The sequence below is a fragment of the Emydura macquarii genome, unplaced genomic scaffold (assembly GCF_026122565.2).
Source record: "Emydura macquarii macquarii isolate MOO-44397 ecotype Brisbane River unplaced genomic scaffold, CSIRO-AGI_Emac_v2 contig_1253, whole genome shotgun sequence".
NCBI classification, from domain to species: domain Eukaryota; kingdom Metazoa; phylum Chordata; order Testudines; family Chelidae; genus Emydura; species Emydura macquarii.
Window position 1 is genome coordinate 63,266,196 of NW_027131390.1, and position 25,427 is coordinate 63,291,622.

The 25,427-nt window shown below is 41.4% G+C and overlaps 1 protein-coding gene across 4 annotated transcripts in view; it reads right to left on the reverse strand.

Annotated features, from left to right (window-relative positions):
• The window catches only part of MYO1B (myosin IB), a 169,017-nt gene that overhangs the window by 105,287 nt on the left and 38,303 nt on the right, over nt 1–25,427 (reverse strand). For all 4 annotated transcript variants that reach the window (XM_067549001.1, XM_067548999.1, XM_067549000.1 and 1 more), the window contains exon 3: nt 15,097–15,212. In XM_067549001.1, coding sequence (XP_067405102.1) covers nt 15,097–15,212 — 116 coding nt within the window. The remainder of the gene's footprint in view (nt 1–15,096; nt 15,213–25,427) is intronic.

The following is a 25,427-nucleotide window of genomic DNA, read 5'->3' on the forward strand; positions in this document are numbered from 1 at the left end:
TCTTAAAAATCCTGAGAGCTGTTAATAACTCTAGCCAGCTGTTCTGGTTCCAGGAAAGTCAAGGAAATGGGATCTGACAAGAAGTGCTACCATTAGTTTAAACCACTGGAGCTTCAAAACATCTTCAAATAGCCACAATATTAAGTTCTTTTTAGAAAGATCTTGGCTGTCTAACAAAATAATCTAGCCTAAAAGCAGAGTCCTCTATGCTCAACACTTCATACAGACCACCACATTTAACTTGATGTGCAAAAGGGAATAAAGAAATTGTAGTATTTTAAATATTTTTGATTTATAACCCAGATACGATAAAGTCAAGTGAACCAGTACACTGAGTACAGAAGACACAAGTAAACATTTGAAAATATTTCTAGGAATTGAGTTATTTTGATAGGGATCTAAGCTGCAAGTTATTTTATTAAGAATCAATAGAAGAGGGTATTTTTGATAAACAAAAGATGGTCACCTTATTACAAATAGGCAGAAACATTAAAAAAAAGATTGAATCTTGAGTTTAACATTTCCATAGATAGGGTGTATTCAGTGATTGGTCAATGATGAGCTCTTTTTACATACCCACAGAAGACAATGAAACCACAATCAAACACCCTTCATGATATACATCTGCTTGATCCTTTCACTGATAGTTTTTTCCACTGCCCTGCTTCAAAAATGAGTTTGCACCACTGGCAATGACAACTGATAAAATCCTTCTATCTTAACCACTAACTGCACAAAACACGTCAAATGTGAAATGGCTTTTCATGGTTTCAGCCATATTACGGCACGAATATGAAGAGGATGTTTTTAAGTATTGTGAGTAAAACATGACTTCACTGCACAGTAATTAAGCACGCGCGCACGCACATGCACACACACACACGTCAAATAACATTTTCAAAAGTGCTTAAGTGGTTTAGGAATTCAAGCCCCACTGTGAATAAATACGGCTTGGGCACTTTTGAAAATTTCACCCATTACAACTTGTGCCACTGTAACACTAGCCCGTTTGAAGAGAGAAAGTGTGATGCTTTGCATAGTAGAAGAGCTTTCATTTCCCTAGTGGGTACCCACAAGCATTCTCATAGACCCTAATGTTAATTGTAAAACTAAAAATAGAAGATTAGGACTCAGATTTATTAACCTCTTTGTAGCAGATATCTGCATTAGCAAACATTGTCAAAGGAGTCAGTTGTTCCTAAAACATTCCCCATATACACATTTTTAAAAAGACACCATGATCCTGCTGTACCCCAGCATTACCCAATAGGCTCCTGACACCCAGGATTATAGCAAAAGCCATCATCTCCTATGGATCTGCAGGTAGGAAACTAATATAAAACATTACACGTATTCCCTAGATACATTCTCCTTTCTAAAAAAGTACCTTATGTCCTTCAGGGACTTTGCTCAGTTTGACAGATTTTAACTTGACCTGCAAATCTACTTAGGAGAGAAGCCTTTTGGAGTCACTATGGATTAACCTGAAGCAGCAATTATTTTTAAAAATTGATTTAAAAAGAAAACCCTTTTTCTCCTGTATTAAACTCTGCTGTGAGTTTAAATCAAAATGATAATCTAGAAACTCAGTTATAAGCCATTTCTACAACAAACACCTCTAAAATTAAATTTGTGAAAGTTGACAGCCATCAGAAAGGCCAGAATTTCAAATATATATATCTAACAGGCTATCTAGATATGCAGAATAATCACGTTGAGGGACTGTTTTCATTCCATCTTCACAGACAAGACCAAACTGTGTTATAACACAATCTCTGGACACATTAATTTTACAGTAAATTTTTTGTCTCCACAGATGGATCTTTGGCAACCTGCCCTGCCGGCAGGCAAGCAAGCATTGCGTTTACATGACACCATGCTAAAAATGCAAGTCCTATATGCACTAGCACTTAACATTGACAACACAAATTGCTAGAAAATATAAGAGTAGACAAGATTATGGAGTAGCTGCTGAGTGATCTCTTCTCATGAACACAATGAAGATTTCAGAATCCTATTGCCTTTATTGTTTTCTATGCTAAAAACAAAACCCTTACAAATGCAATTCCACGACCATTTTTAAAATTAAGATGTTTTTAAAAAACCTTTAAATTTGAAATGGAACCACCCCCTGTATGCTTTGTTTCCAGAAAGCTGTACTCGCAGGGTGCTAGATGCATATTTTTCTCAGCCTCTCAACAACCACACATTCCGTTGTGCATCAATTCCTGTGTTATTACATTTTAAAATCACTGACTTGTGTGCTCTCCAATACTAACAGAAAACCAGCAACTATTTTTCATTTTACTAAGATTATAATATTCACTGCCAATAGCTGATTGATTGTTGGGATGGGAAGGTTGCATTATGTACTATCCAAGATTCAGTTAAAACAAATCCTGCTCAAGATTTGATGGAAAGCTAATTTACTGTTACATGCAAGAGAAATCCTAATTTACATTTCGATCAAGTCTTGGAGAAGCTCGAGTCACTTCTTGAATTCACTTCAAATAATCAAATGTGTCATTTCAGCTATTTTACATTTACAAGTGGAGAAAGGTGCAGTTACGGAAACCAACCTTTAGCTTTGCACTCGAGGCTTCTATTCCCCTTCATATCTGTCTAATGTGTAAAATGGTTTAATTTTGGATTACAGATTTATTCTAAGGGTTTTAAGATGTCCAAAGTCTAGGAGTACTAACATCTCTAATTCTGAAGAGTCGTTATACTGGTACAGTTGTCATGTCATCATAGCCAACCTATCTTCCCAGAGCTCTTTTTTCCCCAAAGGATTTCAACAAGCCTGCAATCTAGTGCTGCAGATGTCTTAAATTTAAAGAAAATGTAATGATGTAACTCAGAGATGGAGTATCAATAGCTTAAACCACAGAGCACTGGTTTTACAAATGGTTTCATACATATTGTACATGCTTCCAATAGCAACTGCAATGTTTCCTCAACGCACTAGATTTACGTCCTTTCATGCAAGCACTATTGTTTCGTTATTACAGTTCATGAAGTTTGTATACACAGGTAAGCCCTGTGACCTGAAGCCTCAGAGAGAAGAAAGCTCGGTGCCATGAAATGGGAGAAGAGCTGCCCAAAGCTGCTTAAGAACTGTAGATGAGCACACGGGCTCCTCTGTTGGAGAGTAAAGGGACTTGACCAAGAGCGAGAAGAACTGACTGACAGTGCAAGACCTCCCTTGTACTTCAGTTACATGACAGTTTGGGGGAACTTGGTTAAAGTACAGTTAAATTTTGAGTTTGGGGCTGTGATAGATTGACAATATCCTGTAATATCCTGAACAAACCTTGCAGAATTAAGTCAAACCTTACACAAGTAGAGTTAGCACTTTTGTTCATTGTATCGCAAATGTTTACATACCATTGTAAGATTGTATGGAACTTCTTTAGCAGAAAGATAAGATTAATACAATTTCTTGAAGGCATAAGGAAGTTCAAAGGTCTTTTTAGACCAATACACACGAAGTGGATTTCGTCAAGAAATACCTTGAGGTGAGGAGAATGCAAATCTCCCCTTCTCATGCCAACCTTTGGGGAGAGAGATCTTTTGTATACTAATTACCTGCTTCTAGAAACTCCAGTTCAAAAGACCCATATAAAAAGGAACTGAACACATTGTGTGTGCGCTTGTTTTGAGCTGAAGAAAGTCTGATGAACATGTAACCACAAGGAAGGCCCTAGGGTGGGATATTAAAGACTGCACATGCCAGAGCCCATGTGTGGGTCTGGTAAAGTTATTAGAAGGCATATAGATTCTTTTATTGTTTTATTATATTTTCTCTCCAATTATTTTACATTAAGAACGACAGTCTTGCTTAAAAAGAACAGTGCGGGGGGAGGGGGGACACAACACGTATCTGTAACAATGACACCGTTCATTTCTGAAGAGAAAGCAAACAGGTGTCCTAGGGCAACCTGTCTGTGCTGCGAGACACACCAAAGCAGCCCACCATGGTAGAATTGGTAGCATTTAATTTCAGAAAGGGGAACTACATAAAAATGAAGTTGAACAGAAATTAAAAAAGGTAAAGTACCAAAAGTGAAATCCATGCAAGCTGCATGGAATCTTAAAACACCATAATAGAGGCTCAATTTAAATGTATACCCCAAATTAAAAAACATAGTAAGAGGACCAAAAAAGTGGCTAAAAAACAAAGTAAAAGAAGCATTTAGAGCAAGAAGTCATCCTTTAAAAAGTGGAAGTTAAATCCTACTGAGGAAAATATGAAGGAGCATAAACTCTGGCAAGTCAAGTATAAAAATATAATTAGGAAGACCAAAAAAGAACAACAACTAGCCAAAGACTCAAAAAGTAACAGCAAAAAAAATTTTAAGTACATCAGAAGCAGGAAGCCTGCTAAACAACCCATGGGGCCCTGGACAATCGAGATGCTAAAGGAGCATTCAAGGAAGATAAGGCTACATGAATTCTTTGCACTGGTCTTCACAGCTGAGGATGTGAGGGAGATTCCCAAACCTGAGCCATTCTTTTTTAGGTGACAAATCTGAGGAACTGTCCCAGACTGAGGTGTCATAAAAGGAGGTTTTGGAACAAACTGATAAATTAAACAGTAATAAGTCACCAGAACCAGATGGTATCCACCCAAGAGTTCTGAAAGAACTCAACTGTGAAATTGCAGAACTACTAACTGTGGCATGTAACCTATCATTTAAATCAGTTTCTGTACCAAATTACTGGAGGATAACTAATGTGACGCCAATTTTTTTAAATGACTCCAGAAGCGATCCCAGCAATTACAGGCCAGTAAGCTTAACTTCAGGACTAGACAAATTGTTTGAAACTATAATAAAGAACAGAATTATCAGACACATAGATGAATACAATTTGTTGGGAAAGAGTCAACATGGCTTTTGTAAATGGAAACCATGCCTCACCAATATACTAGAATTTTTTGAAGGGGTCAACAAACATGTGGACAAGGATGATCCAGTGGATATAGCATACTTAGATTTTCAGAATGCTTTTGACAAGGTCCCTCACCAAAGGCTCTTAAGCAAAGTAGTCTGTGATGGAAAGAGGGAAGGTCCTCTCCTGGATCAGTAACAGATTAAAAGATAGGAAACAAAGGGTAGGAATAAATGGTCAATTTTCAAAATGGAGAGAGGTAAGTAGTGATGTTCCTCAGAGTCTGTACTAGGACCAGTACTATTCAACATATTCATAAATGATCTGGAAAAAAGGGGTAAACAGTGAGGTGGCAAAATATGCAGATACAAAACTACTCAAGATAGTTAAGTCCAAAGCAGACTGTGAAGAGTTACAAAGGGATCTCACAAAACTGGGTGACTGGGCAAAAAAATGGCAAATAAAATTCAATGTTGATAAATGCAAAATAATGCACATTGGAAAACATAATCCCAACTATACATATAAAATGATGGGGTCGAAATTAGCCGTTACGATTCCAAAAAGAGATCTTGGAGTCACTGCGGATAGTTCACTGAAAACATCCATTCAATGTGCAGTGGCAGTCAAAAAAGCTAACAGAATGTTGGGAATCATTAGGAAACGGATAGATAAGACAGAAAATATCATATTGCCTCTGTATAAATCCATGGTACGCCCACATCTTGAATACTGCGTGCAGATATGGTCACCTCATCTCAAAAAACTCTACTGGAATTGGAAAAGGTACAGAAAAGGGCAACTAAAGTTATTAGAGTTATGGAAAAGCTTCCATATGTGGAGAAATTAATAAAACTGGGACTTTTTGTATTGAAAAAGAGAGCACTAAGGGAAATATGATAGAGGTCTATAAAATCATGACTGGTATGGAGAAAGCAAAGAAGAAAGTATCATTTACTTCTTCTCATAAACAAAAACTAGGAGTCACCAAATGAAATTAACAGGCAGCAGGTTTAAAACAAACACAAAGAAGTATTTCTCCACACAACGCACAGTCAACCTGTGGAACTCCTTGCCAGAGGATGTTATGAAGGCCAAGACTATAACAGGGTTAAAAAAAGAACTAGATAAGTTCCTGGAGGATAGGTCCATCAATGGCTATTAGCCAAGATAGGCAGGGATTCTTGTTTGCTAGAGGCTGGGAATGGCTGAAGGGATTGATCACTTGATGATTACCTGTTCTATTCATTCCCTCTGAAGCACCTGGCATTGGCCACTGTCAGAAGACAGGATACTGGGCTAGATGAACCATTGGTCTGACCCAGTATGGCTGTTCTATTGTACCACCTCGTAATAGATGGATCTGTGTGTTCCAGAATTCGTTTTTGATCAGGGCATCATTATAGAAGCAGTTATGTTTGTATGGGTGCTTTAATCGGTGCTTTCCAGACTTTCAAGCATTTGGGTTTCTTTTCAATTTAACGTTAAACCAATAGAAGGCCAGAAATTTAAGACCTGTTTTATGATAACTACATGTTCATTAAGAGTGTGTTTGTTTATATAACAAACCTGTTGTTGCTGACATGTATTCTCAACCATAACTCCAGATTAAAGATTTTTTAAACCATTGGTTACACTTGATCTAGATATATTTCTTACTTCTGCATTTATATGCTATTAAACAAAAGATAGTTTGTTGCATAATTGCAAGTAACACGTTACCTGTCATAAGAGGTGAGTAGCTTTTTTTGGAGGAAAGTCATAATGGAATAGAGAATCTGGCTAATCTCAAACTGTGGATTTCAACCAAAATGCATTGAAAATTTAATACAAATACGTACATCATAGGGGAGGTAGCAAATTGGCTTTGATAAGAGTTCTTTATCGACAGATCAAATGGTTAGTGTACGTTTGTTGAGAAATTTCACTGCCTGGTGGTGATATTAATAGAAATATGTCCCCGATCATGACACCATATGGCTATACCCTTGCATCCACACCTCAGGAAGGCACAGTTAATCTGAAAGAGGAAATCCATTAAGGATACAGTACCAGACAGTAGTGATCTGGAGTTGAAGGGCAAAGTCCAGAAGCTCTCCCCCCTCCCTCTCTGCTCCCATTGTAGCCTTTAATGTCATTAGCTGCCACGAAAACTGCTAATGTAAACAGGGCTGTAGGCTTAGGCAAGCAGTCTGCTAGCCCAAGCAACTCTTTTGTCATGACACCCTGCTGAGCCTTATGAGTGTAGTCAGAGACCAGCCTTCTGGAGAGACAGGGGATTGAGAGGAACAGGAGCAAAAAAGGAAGGAAAAAAGGTAGAAAATACAGAGCATAGTCATCCATTAATAAAGGAAGGAGAGAGACTACAGAATAAAGACATTCAACAGAGCCACTGAAATGGAGACACAGTGACAAATGTACTAGGGCAGTGGTTCCCAACGCCTGGTCCAGTGTCTTTCAGAGTAGCCCTTCCAGCTGGCTGCAGATGAGAGCCACTGCCTGAGTACCCAGGCGGAGCACGTTGTTGGTGCAGGCTCCTTGCTGCAGCCAAGGGGACGGGAAATCAGCGCTCCCCTCGCCCTGGCTGTAGCAGGGAGCACAGCAAAGTGCTCCACCTGTGCCCTAGGCACCAGGGTTCCTGCTGAAGCCAGAGGGAGGGGAGATGCTCCTCGTTGAACTCCTTCCCTCTGACTGCAGTGGGGTGGAGGGGAGCTGCTGGCAGAGTCTGGTGGCCCTTTAGGGTTGTAAAAATTATATTTGTGGCCCTCGAGCCAAAAAGGTTGGTAACCGCTGTACTTGGGTATGGGAGGAGACTATAAAGTATGGTGTATGCTGTACCATCCCCCACTTGTGAGGAACAAGGCCAATTACATTACATTCTGCCCTAAAAAACTAAACTTCACGATGTTTATAGGAAGAACTTTAGCTTTAAACATACAGGGAACAATTGCCCTTCACAACTGGACCTTTATCATGCCCTTGGGATAAAAATATTTGCTTTGAATCCAGGAGGTAAAAAGTTACTGTAGCCTTGGTGTTTCTGAACATAGGCAATCCTGGAATGCCAGCAAAACACAGAAGCAAATACAACATTTATATTCGCTGCTTACATTGGCTCACAGTAGCTATGACTTGAAAGGGAAAGAAAGCGTCATAACTATCAACAGTAGATGTCATTGTAGCTATCCATCCAAATAAAAATTGTCATTAGAATTATTAATGTGAAGGTCCTTCAAACAGGAAGGAGTATTTGTTTGCTCACCAGTGCAATGTAAGACATCAGTGCCAATGTTTTCAAACTTGGGTACTAAATCAGAGTAGGTTGATTTTCAAAAGTGCTGAGCTCCCACAAATCCCACTTACAGCAACAGGAACTTTTGGGTGCCCAGCATTAAAAAAAAATCCACACAGACCAATTTCATGTCGGAATCTAAATCTGAATTTAGAAGCCTAACTTCAGGCACCAGTGTCTGAAAGTTTTGGCACAAACTACTGATTTTAAAATTTTCTCTCAGAATATAGAAATAATTTTTCTTAAAGACAATTTTAACAGGTAGCTGTACTTTCAATTGAAGCACTACTGAAGTATGTAAAAAATAAAACTATCTGCAGATAAAATAATTCCTCTAACCTGACGTGGTCTGATAAAAAGTGTCTCTTGAAAAAAGTCTGCAGATCCCAATACAGATCTCTCTGCATACATCTCAGTTACTAACCTTATTTTCAACTTCTCAGAATATATGCTAGAAATGCAACTAACTCCCAGTGAACATGCATGCGTAGCTAGCACAACTGACATGGAACTCACTATTAAGCAGTACAGCTCCCAGCTTTTTATCCCCCTCCACCTCCTGCAAAAAAATAGCCTTCATCTCCCCCTACCAAACAACTCATATTAAATTAAGCCACATCTCCTCTGAAATGTAATTGATTATTGTGGAAGAACAATCTTTCCAGTGGGGAGAGGGAACACAAGCAAAAACAGGACACGAAGGTCACAGCACCTGAGGGAAGTGGAACAGAGCCAGCCAAGAATGCAGATGTTAACATTTAGGGGATCATGGCCAAGACAGGAGGTGGAACCAGGCAGCATCTACTCTACACCCCCATAAGGAAACTGCTACCTTTACCATGGAGTTCAAGGACTCAGAGGCTGCAGCCCCTGCCTCCTCCACTACACCACCCCCAACATCTCCCCTCTAAGAAGCAGTCATTGGAAACTCCACAAGCGCTCTGTAGAGAACACTGGGCCATCTGATTCCTGCAGCTTTCACTGCAGGAAGATACACCGTGTTCCCATGTCATTTCTTTCACTTATTACATTCTTCTCTGGGTGAGTAAAGTGACAATTAATTACCTGATCTGAATGAGCAGAGTAGCAGAGAGAGAACTGCATAAACACTTCATTGAAGAGGTCATTGAAATAGCATGTTCTGCCCCACAAAATTAAGGACATATCTGAAGATTAGGGGACCAGACAAAGATGACAGAAGGTGGGCATGGTTTCCAATAACTAAGTAGCCATTATAAAACAAACACACACAGTGATCAATCCCATCTCACCTATATTTAACAGCCTCACATACACTCCTAACAAAAAACAAAGATTCCATGATGGGCCTTGAAGATTAACTTTTTTAAAAGTGTTATGACTACACAAATACACATGGGGAGGAGTGAACAATTAGAGCCAATTTGTTCACTCCTAAATCACGAGTTTAAATTCATCCCATGTGATCTGTGAACAGAAGTGGTTACTGCTGTGCACTCGGGACACATCCGACCTGACAAGTGGGCAGCTGACTCAGGCTTGCAGGGCTCACGCTGTGGAACCAAAAACTGCCGTGTAGATGTTCAGGTTCAAGCTGGCACCCAGACTCTGAAACCCTGTTGGAGGGAAGGAGCGGTCTCAGAGTTCGGGGTTCCAGCCCAAGCCCTAACATCTACACTGCAATTTTTAGCATTGCAGCCCAAGTCAATTGATCTGGGCTCCGAGACTCGGTGCGGAAGGGTTTTTATTGCAGTATAAACATATCTGAAACGGTGACTCTTGAAGGCTGTCTTATGCAGGGCAGCGGAGTATTAAATGTCTGTGGAGATTGCACTACCTTTCTGCCTCCTAGAAAGCCTTTCTGATTAAGGTCAAAGAAATATTGGCAAGTTCGCACTTCCACCATCCGTGCATTCCTAGTAGTTATATTTAAACTAATTCCTGATGAGGTGGAAACTTCCCCCAGCATTGTCTTACCCATCAGTTTCTACATAACGCAAGCTTTCACTTAAACACATTTCTAGGTTTTACGCTTGAGAAGTAAGTTCACATTTAGGGCAGGTTTAAACTTAAAACACGGCATGGAGCACAGCTGCACCGCTATAGCACTTGAATGAAGACACTCTTAGCTGACAGGAGAGAGCTTCTCCTGTCAGCTTAAGGCTGATCTACACTGGTTTTGTCGACAAAAGTCAGCGTTTGTTGACAAAGTAGTGAAGGTGTATGCACTGAAAGGCACCTCCCGCCAATGCAGATCCCCTGCTATGCCAACGTAATAAAAACACCTCAACAAGAGGTGTAGGGCTTATGTCAGCACAGATAGGGCAATGCAGTGTCAATGTAGATGGCTGTCATTCTTATCTGGAGCCCTGAAATTGACCAGAAAACCAGCTGAAAGTAGGGTGAAAAGCACGGGGGCCCCTGGACCCTGACTCCCAGCTGTGAGTTATGACAGGAGAAGCCATGGGAAGCTGGACTCAGGGTCCCAGCGGGGAGGGGAGAAGCCCTGGGCACTTTCTGGGCGTGCTCCCCGCTGGGAGCCTGGCTAGCTCCTGGAGGGTAAGAGGCAGGTGGGCGGGGCGAGAAGCCGGGGCAGCTAGACTCCACACCCCAAGGGCGAGAAGCCCTGGGCTGCTTCCTGTGGGAACGGGGGGGGGGGCGCCAGCCCCTGGCAGCTTCCCTCAGCTCCTGATGGGGAACAAGGATGGGAGAAGCTCAGGGCTGGCTCCTTTCAGGGAACAGGGAGTGGGGGGCAGCCTGTGGGGCTCCTGGCAAGGAGCTGAGAGCCCGGTTTCTGAGCTCCCCACATTGCCTCTCTTAAGCTATTGGAACTTCTCCTGGTTAGCACACACTCCACCAACCCAAGGAGGGAAGCGTGAACACACATCATGCCAACTTCGTTTTTTAAGTGTAGACAAAGTGTAGTCTTAGTTAATCCACCTCTGCAAGAGGTGGTAGCTATGTCAGTGGGAGATAGCGCTGTCTACACTGGCCCTTAGATTGATATAACTGTCACTCAGGGGTGTGGATTATTCATTGAAGTAATTCCGGAGTGTAGACCAGGGTTGAGAAGGTTGAGAATACTGTGCTGTCACTGAGAGCCTTCAGACAGCTTAAAACAACAGTGAAGCACGAACTGCCTCCATCTCAGGCAGGTGCTAACAGTTAAATCTGTTGGTTCCAGGCACTTTCATTCTGAGCAAGTGTGCTTTAGTTTTATTCATCAAAACTACTGGAAAATCTGCAACCAAGATTTTCTTCAACCAAGAGTCTCTCTAGCCAAACACCTTTGCGCACTTATAGCACAGGTGGAGAATAGGAGAAATCCTCTGGGTAGTTACTAGAGCTGGGTGGAGAGAGGTAATTCCATTTCACATAGGATTTCAATATTTCAGAATTTGGTTTCATTCAAATTCAGCACAAAACCCAAAAATGTTGAAGTTTCGCACAAAAGTAAACTGAGGCCAAATTATGTAGGGAAATTAGCTTGGAATCTATCTGTGCTACGCCTAAACATTTCTTTTAAAAGTTGTCAGTTACTTTCAAACTGGAGTTAACGCTAAAATGAGACTTCAAGCTCTTTGAGGTAGGAGAACTGTGTCATTCTGCTCTCCTTAAATTCTCATTCTGCACCCATCACTATGGTATGTGAGCACCAAAGCAGTGGTCTGTTTTCTTCTGCATTGTGCCTCGCTTATTTCTTGCCACAACAGTAACAGCAGCACAACACCCTACAAGCTGATTTTGTTTCCACTGTAAATCAATATTTAAGTACCAGTCCCACGCAGAGTGAATGTCTAAATTTGAATTGTCAAAAACCCTGGAACCCTAGGCCATGTTTAAATGACAACATATTATAGGGAAGAAAAGTTGTTTAAGATACAAAGAGTGGCCTGAACAAGATAAAAAAGTATTAACAGTTACTCAACCTTATATTTAAACGTTTATTCTATATGTCTACAATTCCAAAATGGACTCAAGACTGGTCAGAACTCCACCATTTTAACAAGTTACGACAGCATTTTTCCATGGTTTTACTGTTTTCATTACACTAAAATGACCATATTTAAAGGGAAGCATATTCTCAGTTCTCATGGCAGGCAGGTTACTAGTACAAAGCACAAAGTGACAGCATCTGCCTAATCTGTCTACAATCTAGTAAAACATCTGGTGTTTCCTCTGTTTGAAAAGAAACCATCTGATATGCAGCAAAGACAATTTTCAGTATAATTCTCTGTGAAAGTCTGTTTTGAAGAGTGTCTGTTTAACATGAGTTGCAGGATGTAATTTTTCTATAGGAGAGGAAACAAGAAAGGCAAATATTTGGACACACATCATCTGTTCAAGGCAAATTATGATTTTACTTGTCATTAGTTGGCTCTGCATCCAAACTTGCAATGAAAATCATCTTAACATTACATAATCAAGATTCCCTGGCATTAGCTCATGTTGAATGCTCATTCACTTCAGTCTATTGCTAGTAAGTGGATTTAAAGTGATTACATTCCAGAAATTATTGCCCTGAGTCAACAGCTTGACCATTTGATTATGCCTTTTCACAATGAATATAATTTTCCAATTTTTTCTGGTCAGTGTTTCAAGTTCACTACTATTCCCTTCTGTATTTTCCATTTTAAACCATTCATAACCACTCCTATTATCCTGAAACTCATTTCCATCTGAAAGTTGACAGATGAGCATTTCTCTAACCAGAACAGAACTTCTGCATAAATTTGAGATTGACTTGATTAGGCATTGCAGAGACAGTGGACTTTCAGGCAGTAGTGGTTTTTGTGTGTGTGTTTATTTTAAATAAAGCTTATTTGTGTAAAGCCATCTCCCAAGAACAGATGGGGTCTTAAGATTCATTATATTCCTTGATTCTACATAGGAACTAGTACATAGTCCTATTTTTCACAATGCAGAGTAAGATTGAGGAGTTACTCCCTCCATTATGCCTCAGTGCAAAGGGTTTACAGAGTTAGAATCTCTGTTGGCATGCAACTGTTCCAAAGTTGTAAACTTAGACCTGGTCTACACTTAAAATTTAGGTCAACATAGCAATGACACTCAGGAATAAAAAAAAAATCATATTCCTGGGCACTGTAGCTATGCCAACCTAATCCCCAGTGTAGACACAGCTAGGTCGATGGAAGAATATTTCTATTGACCTAGTTTCCATCACTTGGGGAGGTAGTGGTCCCACAGAGACTAAATAACATCTTTCCATCCTTGTAGGCTGCATCTACACTAAAGGGTTATGCCAGCATAGGTACAGGGCTGTAACTATGCCACTATAGGTCCCATAGTGTACACACTGCCTTAGTCAGTTAAACAGTTCAGGTCCAAGGAGGATGCAAACTAACAGCAGCATATTTGATTGGATTATTAGGTTAGTGTGCATTTCAAATGAACATGTGGTCTTTATCACATCAGAACAAAATACATTTTCCATGTCAATGTTTTAACTTATTTTCTAAAAAACTAAAACCAAGATTTTCAAAATAAGATGCCTAAAGTTTTGTTTAAATTCATATTTAGGCACTCAAAGTGGTCTGATTTTCAAAAGCACTGTGCATCCAGCAGTCCACCCTTGAGTATCAAATTGATCAGCTCTCATAGCAGTATCACAATAGGCTGAAATCTCATGTACCTCACTATTATCAAGAACTGACGGGGAGGTTGAATTATTAGCCCTGTCTACATGACAATATTTTACCTTATTTTAACATTTAAGAATCAAGCCAGCTGCTGACATCTTGCTGACCAGGATAAACTGGGTTCTATTTCATGTCTGCTAACTGGAATTAAACCTTTGTCCCAGCACATAAGAGTAAAGTGCAAGGTTTAACCACATTTAACTGAGGGATGCTGAACATGGTGTGTCCTAATTGATAAGGACCAGTCAGAATTGCATCAGATAACTTATTTCTTCATAATCACATTCAAACACAGTAAAGTTGTATAATACAGACAAGGTCTTAAACCCTACTGCCACTTCCACCATGGAATTACAAAAAATGAATGCAAACCAAAATAAAACAGGCCTATAACTATTAATTTCCATACTTTCAAATGCTATATTTTAGCCTTAATGTTTCACTTATATAAAAAGAAGGAGAATCTCTGGCAATTGAAATGTCCTAGTAAAATTTTAACTCTACATTCACATACATGTACATGAAAGGAAAGAACAAAACCCCAAATCTTGCCTCTGATTTTAACTTCAGAGAGAAACTTTTAAGATAAAGTTAAAACTGTAATCATCATCAAATTAAAACCTTATTATATTTATCTCTATGCCTTGAATATTTCTTTCCCTTTCCTCACCTCTTCGTGGCCAGAGATGTGTATCATTTTCCAAAATATAGGCTCAATCTTGCAAAGACTCATGAAAGTAAATACAGTTTACTTGAATTACTGACATGAGTGGTTATACAAAGTTTCTTCCATGTTGAAAGCTTTCCCGGCTCTGAGTGATATTTCCTATACTCAAAATAAGGAGTTCTTGTACAACTGCAAACCTCTCCATACAAGAGAACTTTAAGTGCTTCAACTGCACATCAAATCAATTAAGTTATTACTGGAAAATATTCAACATTTAGGGGACTTTGCAGAGTAGGTTTCTTTTTTTTTTATTTTGTTTTATTTGCTTTACAGTATTGTAACCGAGGTTACCACTGAACAATTACCAGAAAGTAACTTTCCCACATATAGCATTTCAGAACCTAAATATGAAACAGAAACAGACAATGAATGAAATATTTCAACTTCTCCTTTAAAATAAAAATCTACGATTTAATTTTGGATACTTTGAGTTCATAAAAACCAGAGTAGATAAAAATATCCTTTTTTCTATGATATAAGGAAGACAGCTGGTCCCATCTGTTTCCAAATCGGATGGAAACCTAAAACTTCTGCACCATACTTACATGTGAGGACTGAGCTCATAAAAGTTTCTGTTCCTGTATTCTTCAACTTTCTCTGGTGAATAAATGGGTAGCGGTCTGTATGGGTTTATTGATACAACCACACTGCCAATGTATGTCTGTAGGAGAAAAATAATGCAGAATAGTGTTTTAATTCTCAAAGATGAGATTTTTTATGAATTGTTCTTTTAAAAAATCTATTTTTGCTGCTATATTTAATTCTTCAATTCTATATTTCAGGAAAACATTCATTTGCTGAAAAAAAATTACAGTTTTTACAATGAATACATTCAAAACATGCATTTATAAACTAAAAGCCCCTTTTAAAATCTCTCTCAATTAAGAGCTTCTAGAAGCTACAGAGACGCAAAGAATAAAAACTACAATACTGGCAGACTCTAAGTAGCTCCTTCTACATTAAACAGGCAGACCACTCCCTGTTACAAAAATTAATCCCTATTTAGTTAAAGAGTTATCAGGACTCTGCTGTACTGCATAAGGGAAGGGTGTTTGTATAAAATCAAAATGAAATAGTTCTGTGTATTTTCCTAAACAATTTTTAAATTATTTTACACAATTCCAACTAGTTTTCAATATTTAAAACAGAAAACAAGACAACAGAGTTTAATTTTTCAGTCCAATAAGCCAAGCTGAAAGTAATTAAACTTTTTTTTTTTTTTTAACATAGAAAGTCTGACTAATTAGGTGCATTGGATAGCAAATTTCTCCATTATATATGCGAGTGCATGTAAAGCGAAGATGGCATAAAACAATGAGCACTTTTGTTATATGATGTACAAACTCAGTTGTTCATTAATATTTTATGATGTTCTCTCCAGGGACCAAACACTAAAGCTGCACAAACATTACTTAAAGATCAGAGTATCAAAAGGTTTCCACTAAGCGTTTCAGATCAGCTATTTATCAATATTTCCAGTATTAACACTGCTTAAAATGATATACCACATGGTGGAAGCCAGATTATCCAGTGGGTTGGGTGACACCCATTCAGTTTGTAATGGAGATCAGAAACCCCAGGCATCCAGTGCTGAGATGCCCTTAACCTAGCCACACGCACTGAAATGCCACAAGAGCTTTAAGCACTCCTCAGGACGAAAGTCTACAGCAAAACTGCACATCAGCAGAGCTACAGTCCAATGGCACTCCTATAGCTGTGAAAGAGCTTAGCTGCAAACACTTACGCTATGTCTACTCTATGAGACGGGTATGATTCCCTTGCTCATGTACACATACTCGTGGCTAGTTTTCATCAAGCCACCATGAGCATAAATAGCAATGTAACCACGGTGGCACTGGTAGTGACAATGGAGGCATGGTGGAGCCGTCCCAAGTACACACCCAGCATCAGCCAGTTGTACCTCCACTGTGGCTACCAGGGCTACACTGCTTTTTATACTCATGGTAGCCTGAGGAAAGTTAATGTGAGTAGGTGTACAAGAGCAGGGGAATCGCACCTCTAACTAATAGTGTGGATGTAGCCTTAGAAGCTTCATAGGAACTTCAGGCTTCTTTCGTGAATCGCTTTTAAGACAACTAGACTCCGGCAACCTGCTATAAATGGGGAGGTTTGTAAAGTCGGTGTTCAAATGAATCAGAAATCTTCTCTAGTTTTTCATGTCAAGCCTGAGGTGTAGCTTTTATTTTCCAAAGTCTCTGTGTAGTTGCAGTCATCCAGATACGACTTTGAGAGCAAAAACAGGGACAGTTCAGGCTTATCTCACATTGTTTTGTCTGTTTATTGCAGCATTCTTAACACAGAATGATACAATGTGACGGTAGCATCTGGACAGAAGATGATCAGAGCATCAACCTTGACTTAAATTTTCCAGCTTTTGTCAAGGCTTGATCCATGTAGTGCATAGCAATCTGCACCTAAATTCTACTGCTAGATTGCTGGATTCTGATGTTCTGATGTGGTAGACAAGAAATTCTGTAAAACATCTCTCAGACTCAGGAAGAACATGCTGCTTCAGCACGCACTAAAACACAAGTTTCCAGTATCATTTCTCACAGCCGTGAGGACTAGACACAATTTAAAATATAAATAAAACTATATTGTGGGACACAATTCTCCAGCAAGCAGTAGACTGCACAGCAAATTTAGTGAGTGCAGAATCACGGAATACACACACTCTGGGTTGTGGATGTTACCCTTATTATTCTCTATTCAAAAACAATAAAAACACTGTATAGAAGTATTAGTATAGTTGTCACACAAAAAAAGAGGCAAAAGATTTCAAGCCAAGATTTTAAAGAATGATCATGGATTGTAGGTGCTCCACTTTAACACTGACATGGGCCTAATTTTGAAAAGGGCTGATCACACGCTGTCCGAAAACAAGGTCCCTTTAAAGCAGGGGTGGGGAACCTTTTTTATGTCAAGGGCCTGATGGTGGCCCTGGCGGCGGGGGAGAATTCGGCGGCGGGGCGGTTTCACAGCGGCGGCGGGGTTCCGTGGGGGCGGGGACAAACGGCGGCAGGGTTTTCGGCGGCAGGGTTTCGGCAGCGGGCACTACCCCTCCCCCCCATGGAACCACGCCACCGCCGTGAAACCGCGCCACTGCCAAATTCCCCCCCGCCGCCAGATCCAGAACAAATGATTTCGCGGGCCGGACCAAATCATTACGCGGGTTGTATACGGCCCGCGGGCCGGACGTTCCCCACCCCTGCTTTAAAGCATCACCAGTTGAATACCCAAAATCACTGACACAACCAAAAATCAGTCACTTTTTAATAACTTCTCCATCTATAGTACTTATATAGTTCCCCATCACTGCAGTTTTGGAGAGCCTCACATTTTTAATGGATTTATCCTATGAGATTATCTCCATTTTACAGATTGAAACTGTGGCACAGAGAGACTGACAGTATGTCTACAATGAAGAGTGAAGTTGATTTATTTTAAATCGACTTTCACCCGCCGAATTTTAGAAGTCGGAGGAGCGTGACACATCACGCTCATTGCGTCAGGGAACTGCATCCCACTTGCCATGACTGGGTCGACAAGAAAAGCAGTGCACCGTGGGTAGCTATCCCACAGTGCAAGAAGCCGCAGAGGCTTTTGGGAAGGTTGTCGTCTTCACAGGATGCAACATACTCCCTCCACCCACACTCTTGCCCCAGTCCCAAACAAACAGACAATCTCCTTTTCGGGCCATTTTTTCAAACACTTTCTGCCACGCACACGCCATTGCCTGAGAGGAATGGAGCCCGCTCAGCTCCGCACTATTATTGTGAGCATCACAAACACCCCACAACTTATTCCATACTATTTTCAGGGGCGAGACAGGAGCCGCAGCACTGAAAATTGCAATGTTACAGAGGCCGCCTTGCTACAAGCCATACAACAAAACAATTCCCGTTTGCTGTAGGCTGTCATGCACGATCTGCAATCGGTGGAGAGCCACTTCTGGTCCTGGGAAACAAGCAGTGATTGGTGGGATCATATTGTTTTGAAGGCATGGGATGATGAGCTGCGGCTGCAGAACTTTCGAATGTGAAAGGTCGCTTTCTATGAACTTTGCAGAGAGCTCTCTCCAGCCCTGAAGCGCATTAATACTCGCTTGAGACCAACTCTGACAGTGGAGAAGAGAGTGACCATTACCCCATGGAAGTTAGCAATGCCAGACTGCTACCTGTGAGTTGGGAATCAATTCGGAGTTGGTAAATTCACCATGGGAGCTGCTGTGATTCAAGTGTGCCATGTCATTAATAGACTTCTGCTATGAAGGGTAGTGACTTTGGGAAATGTGGAGGACAGTGGAAGACTTTTCCGCAATGGGGTTCACAAACTGTGGTGGGATGATAGATGGCACACACATCCCTATCTTAGCCCCGGACCACCTTGCCCCAGAGTACATAAATTGAAAGGGATACTTCTCAATGGCGTTGCAAGCCCTTGGGGATCACAGGGGACGTTTCACTGACATCAGTGTGGAGTGGTCTGGAAAGAGACATGACATGCGTATCTTAAGGAACTCAGGTCTGTTCAAAAAGATGCAGGTGGGCACTTTCTTTCCTGACCATAAAATACATATTGGTGATGTTGAAATGCCAATAGTGATCCTTGGTGACCCTGCCTACCCATTGCTTCCCTGGCTAATGAATCCCTACACCAGGCAGCTGGACAGCAAGGAGGAGTATTTTAATAATAGGCTCAGCAAGTGCAAAATGGTGGTGGAATGTGCACTTGGACATTTAAAAGCGTGCTGGCGAAGTCTGCTCACTAGGATATACCTCAGTGAAAAAACATCCCAATAGTTATCTCTGCTTGCTGTGTGTTCGAGAATGTCAGAGACAAAGGGGGAGAAGTTCCCATTGGCTTGGATTGTGGAGGCAGATAGGCTGGCCCCAAATTTTGAGCAGCCAGATGCCACTGCAACGCTGAGAGCCAATCGCAGAGTACTGCGCCTCAGGGAAGCATTGAAAAACTGCTTTTGCAATGAGATACAACAGTAATGTTCGTTACTTATTGTGATGTGCTGCTGTCTGTCTTCCCCCACAACCTTCCTCTCCCTCTTCTGACCATTTCCTCCCCCCCACTTCCACCTCCCTTTACTCCCTTTTTATCAGTAAATAAATAAAGAGCAATGAATTGGAAAGCAGTACTTTCTTTATTGGTGATTGTTCACATGGGGGGGGACATAGAATATAATGGAATTTTCTGCTTGCATTTTGTGGGGACAGGAGTACACAGCCTTTTTTGGCTGTGCACACTGGAAAGAATCATACATCTTCACTCCTTAAAGGGGCCATCGCCTCTTTCTGCTCACTTCAACCAGCCAGGAGTGCAGCATATAGTACACCCTGCTCAACCTCCTCCTAGACCACTTTGGGTGGGGGCTAGGAAAGACTGCGTTAGCTCAGTTTTGCAGGTGCTGTAGAGAAAGTCTCTATTGCCGCTGAGCTTCCTGAAGCTCAAACAGACGCTTCAACATGTCTGACTGATCCCACATTATATGCCGCATCTCTTCTTGTGTTGAACACTCATACTCCTGTGCTGCTTTCCTGTTGTCCACGTCCAGTGTGGCAGACAATGAAATCCTTCACACTTTTAGCACTGTGTCAACAGCTGTGGAGGTGTTCGTTAGCTCATTAAACACGTCATCCCAGGGTTTTTTCCCCCCACTTTCTTATCTGCAACAGGCACTCTTCAGGAGTATGAGATGGTGGACTGTTGAAGGTCATGTTGTCCCCTGTGAGGGAAGCAAAGAACAAGGTACCCATTATTAACTGAGTCCATGGATGAAAAGCAATGTTACAATGTAAAAATAAGTCCTCTGAACATTCCCAAGAAAAGACAACAACCGCATTCCATTGTCTGACTGTTGCAGGGGTCGGAGGGCCATTCCAGCCATGGTAAGCAAGGGGCGAGTGCATCTGAGTTACTGAAATCCCCGGGGCCCTTGCTGCACAGATCCATGCTCCCTAGAGTAGCATGGATGTGGGGGCTCCCAATTGATCAGGCTTTTAACAAACAGAAGAAAGGGTGAGGGGTGGGTATAGGTTAGCCGTCTCTGGAGTAAAAAAATGGGAACCCATTTGCGGATACTCAAGGGCCATAGCAACAATGTCCTGCTTAAGGACTTGCAGTGTGCCGACCCAAGAAATCATCCCAGCTGAGCAACAACACACACTTTAAAAACCGTTATTGGTCAGCTACTGTAAATGTTCTCCATCTTCCCTAGGTAACCATGAGTGTTATCAGTCTGCTGAGGTTCACAGAGGCAGAAAGGGAGGATTTGCTGCAAGCATCTGGCTACAGGCCTGGCCCTTATGCTGCTATGTTGTGTTTTAGGATGATGCCTGCACAGTTAATAATGGAGTGGCAGGAGAAAGTGTCCTATCACGGTGGAAGAAATAAGGCTGCCCTCCCAAGAAACCTTCTATAAAGGATTGCAGAGTACCTGCATGAAAGGATTGTCAGAGCATCCCAGTGCACATAAATAATCTTTTCTGGGATGAACCCAGTGCTTAAGCACACCAAGTATGAGGAAGCACTGCCCCACCACCACACACACCCCTCTTTTTTCCCGCTGGTGCAAGATTCTGGACAGGGGATATAACCAAAGACATGCAAATTGCAGAACATACTCATCAGATGTGCCTTCCCCGGCATCCTGGTCAGTCTCGGTTTCCTGCGTCTGGATGGGCTGCTTCTGTGTTACAAACAGCTCCTGGCTTTTAGGGAGAAGGGATGCCACACTCACCTGCTCCCTGTTCTCCTCATCATCCCCCTCCTTCTCATCCACGGACTCATCCTGAACTCGGATTCCCAATAGGTATCAATGCTGCATAGTGGCATACCGGTGGGATTTCCGCCAAGAATCGCATGCAGCTCCTTGTAAAAGGAGCATGTTTTGGGCAAGGAGCCAGAACGACTGTTTACTTCCCTAGTTTTCTGATAAAGCCTGCCGCAGCTCTTTGATCTTAATGCAGCACTGCTGTGCGTCCATTGTGCCCCTTCTCCAGCATGCCACAAGATATCTTCTCGTAGATGTCCCAATTTCTTTTGCTGGCTCGGAGCTGAGCCAGAACAGGCTCTTCACTCCACAAACCGATGTGATCTGAGACCTTAGGTCAGCTCCATGCTAGAGCACGTAGTCACCGTGATCAGCTGTGCTGGCAAGCGCTCTCCACGCTGACCAAACAGGAAATGGGAATTCAAAATTTCTCTGGGCTTGTGAGGAGAAGTTATTTCCTCCTTATGTGTCCACAGTGCAGCAGAGTGCGAATGTGCAGAGTGGTCATAACAGAGCATTATGGGATACCTCCCAGAGGCCAATGACATCGATTTACATTGTGCTCTGCCTACACTGACGCTCATTCAACCCACTGAATTCGACTTCAGCGCTACACCACTTGCGGAGGTGGTTTTATTAAGTCAAATTTTACCACAATTTAGGTCGGCAGAACTGACATGCCAGTGGAGACACATACTGCAGGGGGTTGACGTAAGCAGCGTTATGTAGACCTCCATTGGCAGTGTAGACCAGGGCTAAGTGATTCATCCAGGAAGACTGTGGTGGAGCTAGGGTGACCAGAGGTCCTGATGTTATCGGGACTGCCCCGATATTAGGGGCTTTGTCTTATATATATGAAACAATTACACACACATGCACACATGGCAAAAAAAGTGTCCTGATTTTTCACACTTGCTCTCTGGTCACCCTAGGTGGAACAGGGAATGGAACCTTGGTCTCCCCCATCCCAGGCTAGTACTCTAATCACTGGACCATCTTTCCTCTCTGGCCTTCTCTTATATGTTGGCCTTCACATCCAGACTGATACTGTCCTTCATTGTGCTCTTATGCCAGATTTAGCTTTTTAAAATCAGTCATTTTTTGATTTATACAGAGACAGCCAAAACAATAAAATGCTTTCCCCCCGACAAAAAATTAAATATTTACCATTTGGCAAAAAACCAAGTTCACTCTTAAGCAGAAACTTTGAATGTCAATTTTCAACACATTTGTATAGCAAAGTTGTAAACCCGTGATAAAAGGATGCCAGCATCTTCCACAAATGGCACTGCATAAGATAAACAGGAAGTTTCACTTTGCTTTTTCTAGAGACTCTTGTAGCTTATCTTTGCAATGCTTGTTGCCTACAGAATGAAATAGTAGAAACCCACTGTTGACAATTCATTATACAACTACTGCTGCACTGAAAAGTAATACTTTACTAACTGCGCAAGACTTACTATTTCTAAATAAACCCATACTTCATCTGTTTTAGAGCTAGTCAGATATTTATCAACGGAGTATTCTTCCCTTCAGAAAACACCACTTCATCAAAATCAATGTTTTGCGGGAACATGTTGACTTCCATAGGCTTGTCTGAACAGAACATTACTGCGCAGCAAGCCGAGATGTGAACCTACAGTTCACTAGCTTGCTGCACAGTAATGTCCTTTATGGACCCTGCTACAGCACCCTGAAAGTTCCAGAGTCTGCTGTAACGTCCCATGCAGACAAGCAGATTGAAACTTAGGACAAACATGCTTGGTATACTGCCACCTTGCCGGCCTGCCTTCCCAGCTCCTTGGCTACTGGGGAACACGAGCACCCTGGTTGCCTGGACTCCTGGGACTTCCAGGCTCTCCGGCAGTCCACCTCAGAAGACAGGCAGCATGCCAAAAAAAATTCTATTCTCCCAAAACAGAATCTTTTCAGTCTCTCTCTCCTGAAAAATAAGTTGTTTTAAAAAAAAACCTTTTGTCCCGATTCAGGATGTACTCTTTTTTTTTTTTTTTTTTTTTTTTGGGGGGGGGGGGGTGGGGGGTGGTGGGGGGGGTGCAGAAGTGGGGCAGGCAAAATTTTTCACAGGAGGGTAAGATTGCAAGACTGTGTTCTGGTCATCTCTAATCTGTTTGTGTTACATATAGACTCCCCATTTAAGATTCTTCCTTGGTGAATTATTTAAAAAGTTTCCTCTCATGTCTCAAAGAATTATAGAAGGTTACTAATACCAACAGATCCCACTGCAAAGCCCACATTGCCAAAAGGCAGCAAGGAGAAATCAGTGGGTAGGCGGGTTTTGAAGGAATTCAGTTTTATATACATTGTATTATCAACAAGGGTCCTCAAGAAACTGAGGAAGGGAGCCCTTTAAGCTATTTCACCACAATAATACTATGCAATTTAACTGCTGAGTTCCTTGAAAAGCTTTAGGATGCCAAGGTAAGGAAGGATTAGTAGAAGGGAGAAAATTTTGATTTTTTAGTTTTGAAAATAAATATTTAAAGAACATTTATTTAGAACTGGCCTTGTATAGTTAAACATTGCTTAAATCATGTGTTTCAGGAATAGAAGTCAGCTGTTCATTGTCACATATGTACAAAACAAGACAATATAATCCTAAAATAACCAATATTTCAAAAGGTCAAGCAACTATATACAGACGAGGACATACACCTACATATGCCTATTTTAAAAATTCTTCACGCCAAGAAATCATTGCCTTGGACACAAAGTGGCTTAGATGAGCTTAAAACTTTCCTCTTTTTTTCTTTTAAATGAATGCCAGTGCAGCAAACAAGATGCCATGGGTGGTTGATCAGATTCTACATAACCAGGGTGAACACCACATATCTTCTTTCCCACCAGAATACTACTAGAAGCAAATAAACAAATGGGTTAATCCTTTGAGCATGCAATGAGTGTAGTAACAATCCAGTGATGAAAACAGAATTCCTGGGCTAGTGGGAGAAAACACTGTGTTACACAAAAGATTAAAAATACTCTTCATTTTCTGTGTGTTCTTATACTAAATTGAAAGCCCAAAGGATTGGTCTCATGATTAAACCACTGAATTCAGTCAGCAGATCTGGATTTCATTCTTGGCTTTGCCACAGACTTCTTCTGTGAGCTTGGACAAGGCCTTAGGTTCTCTTGTACCTTGGTCTCACGATCTAGTTACCTAAATCCTCATCTGTTACACTCACTTGTTGCACGCAGTCTTAAAACATAGTAGGAAACAGTTCATTTGTGTTCCACAATACCTACTAGAATCGGGCTTCAATCGGACGTGGGCTTCTGATTGCTATATAATAAAATCAATTATCCACAGCAGCAGCCTTATATTACACCAGCATTTCACCTCTTGCAACTGGAATTCAAATTCTGACCAGATCATATAAAGACATGGTACTCTTACCTTAGTTCACCAACATTTACCTCAGCCACGCCACCACACAATGCAGACAATTTATTGCTATTGACTCAAGAGGTTAAGACTGGAAATGGGAAGAATTTCGCAGTTCAAGACTGGATTGGCAAAGGTATGTAAGGAAATAATGTGACTAATGTGTCTGTTTAAAGCCAGTATTGAGAAATCTAATTTTCAAAGACACTCAATTCACTCAATTTCTTTATTTTTCTAGGAGTGAAAGGGAGGATAAAAGTTATGGCAGCTTGGGTAAGGGAGTGTAACAACATGCTGGCCCTTTAAGAGTTTGGCCCAGCCCAGCATGCCTGGGTACATCCCTTTTACCCAAACTGCTGTAAGACAGGATACACACGGGCTCCCTCTTGCTTTGAGAGAGAAAGAGAGAGAGACAGACAGGACAGACAGACAGACACCTTACTCCCAGACAGGGGCGCGCAAAATGAAGGGCAAGCAGGAACATGGCCCCCTCAATAATCGTTGGGGGCACAGAACTCCTTTGGCCCCGGGGAGGTAGATAAGGAGAGGAGGAAAGAAAGAGCTCCAGAAGTGCTCAAAGTTAAATTTCTGGGCATACCCCTGACCCCAGGGGAGGGCGGAGTCTCTCTAGGCAGAGGGCTGGGGAAGGAACATGGGTGGAGCCTTGG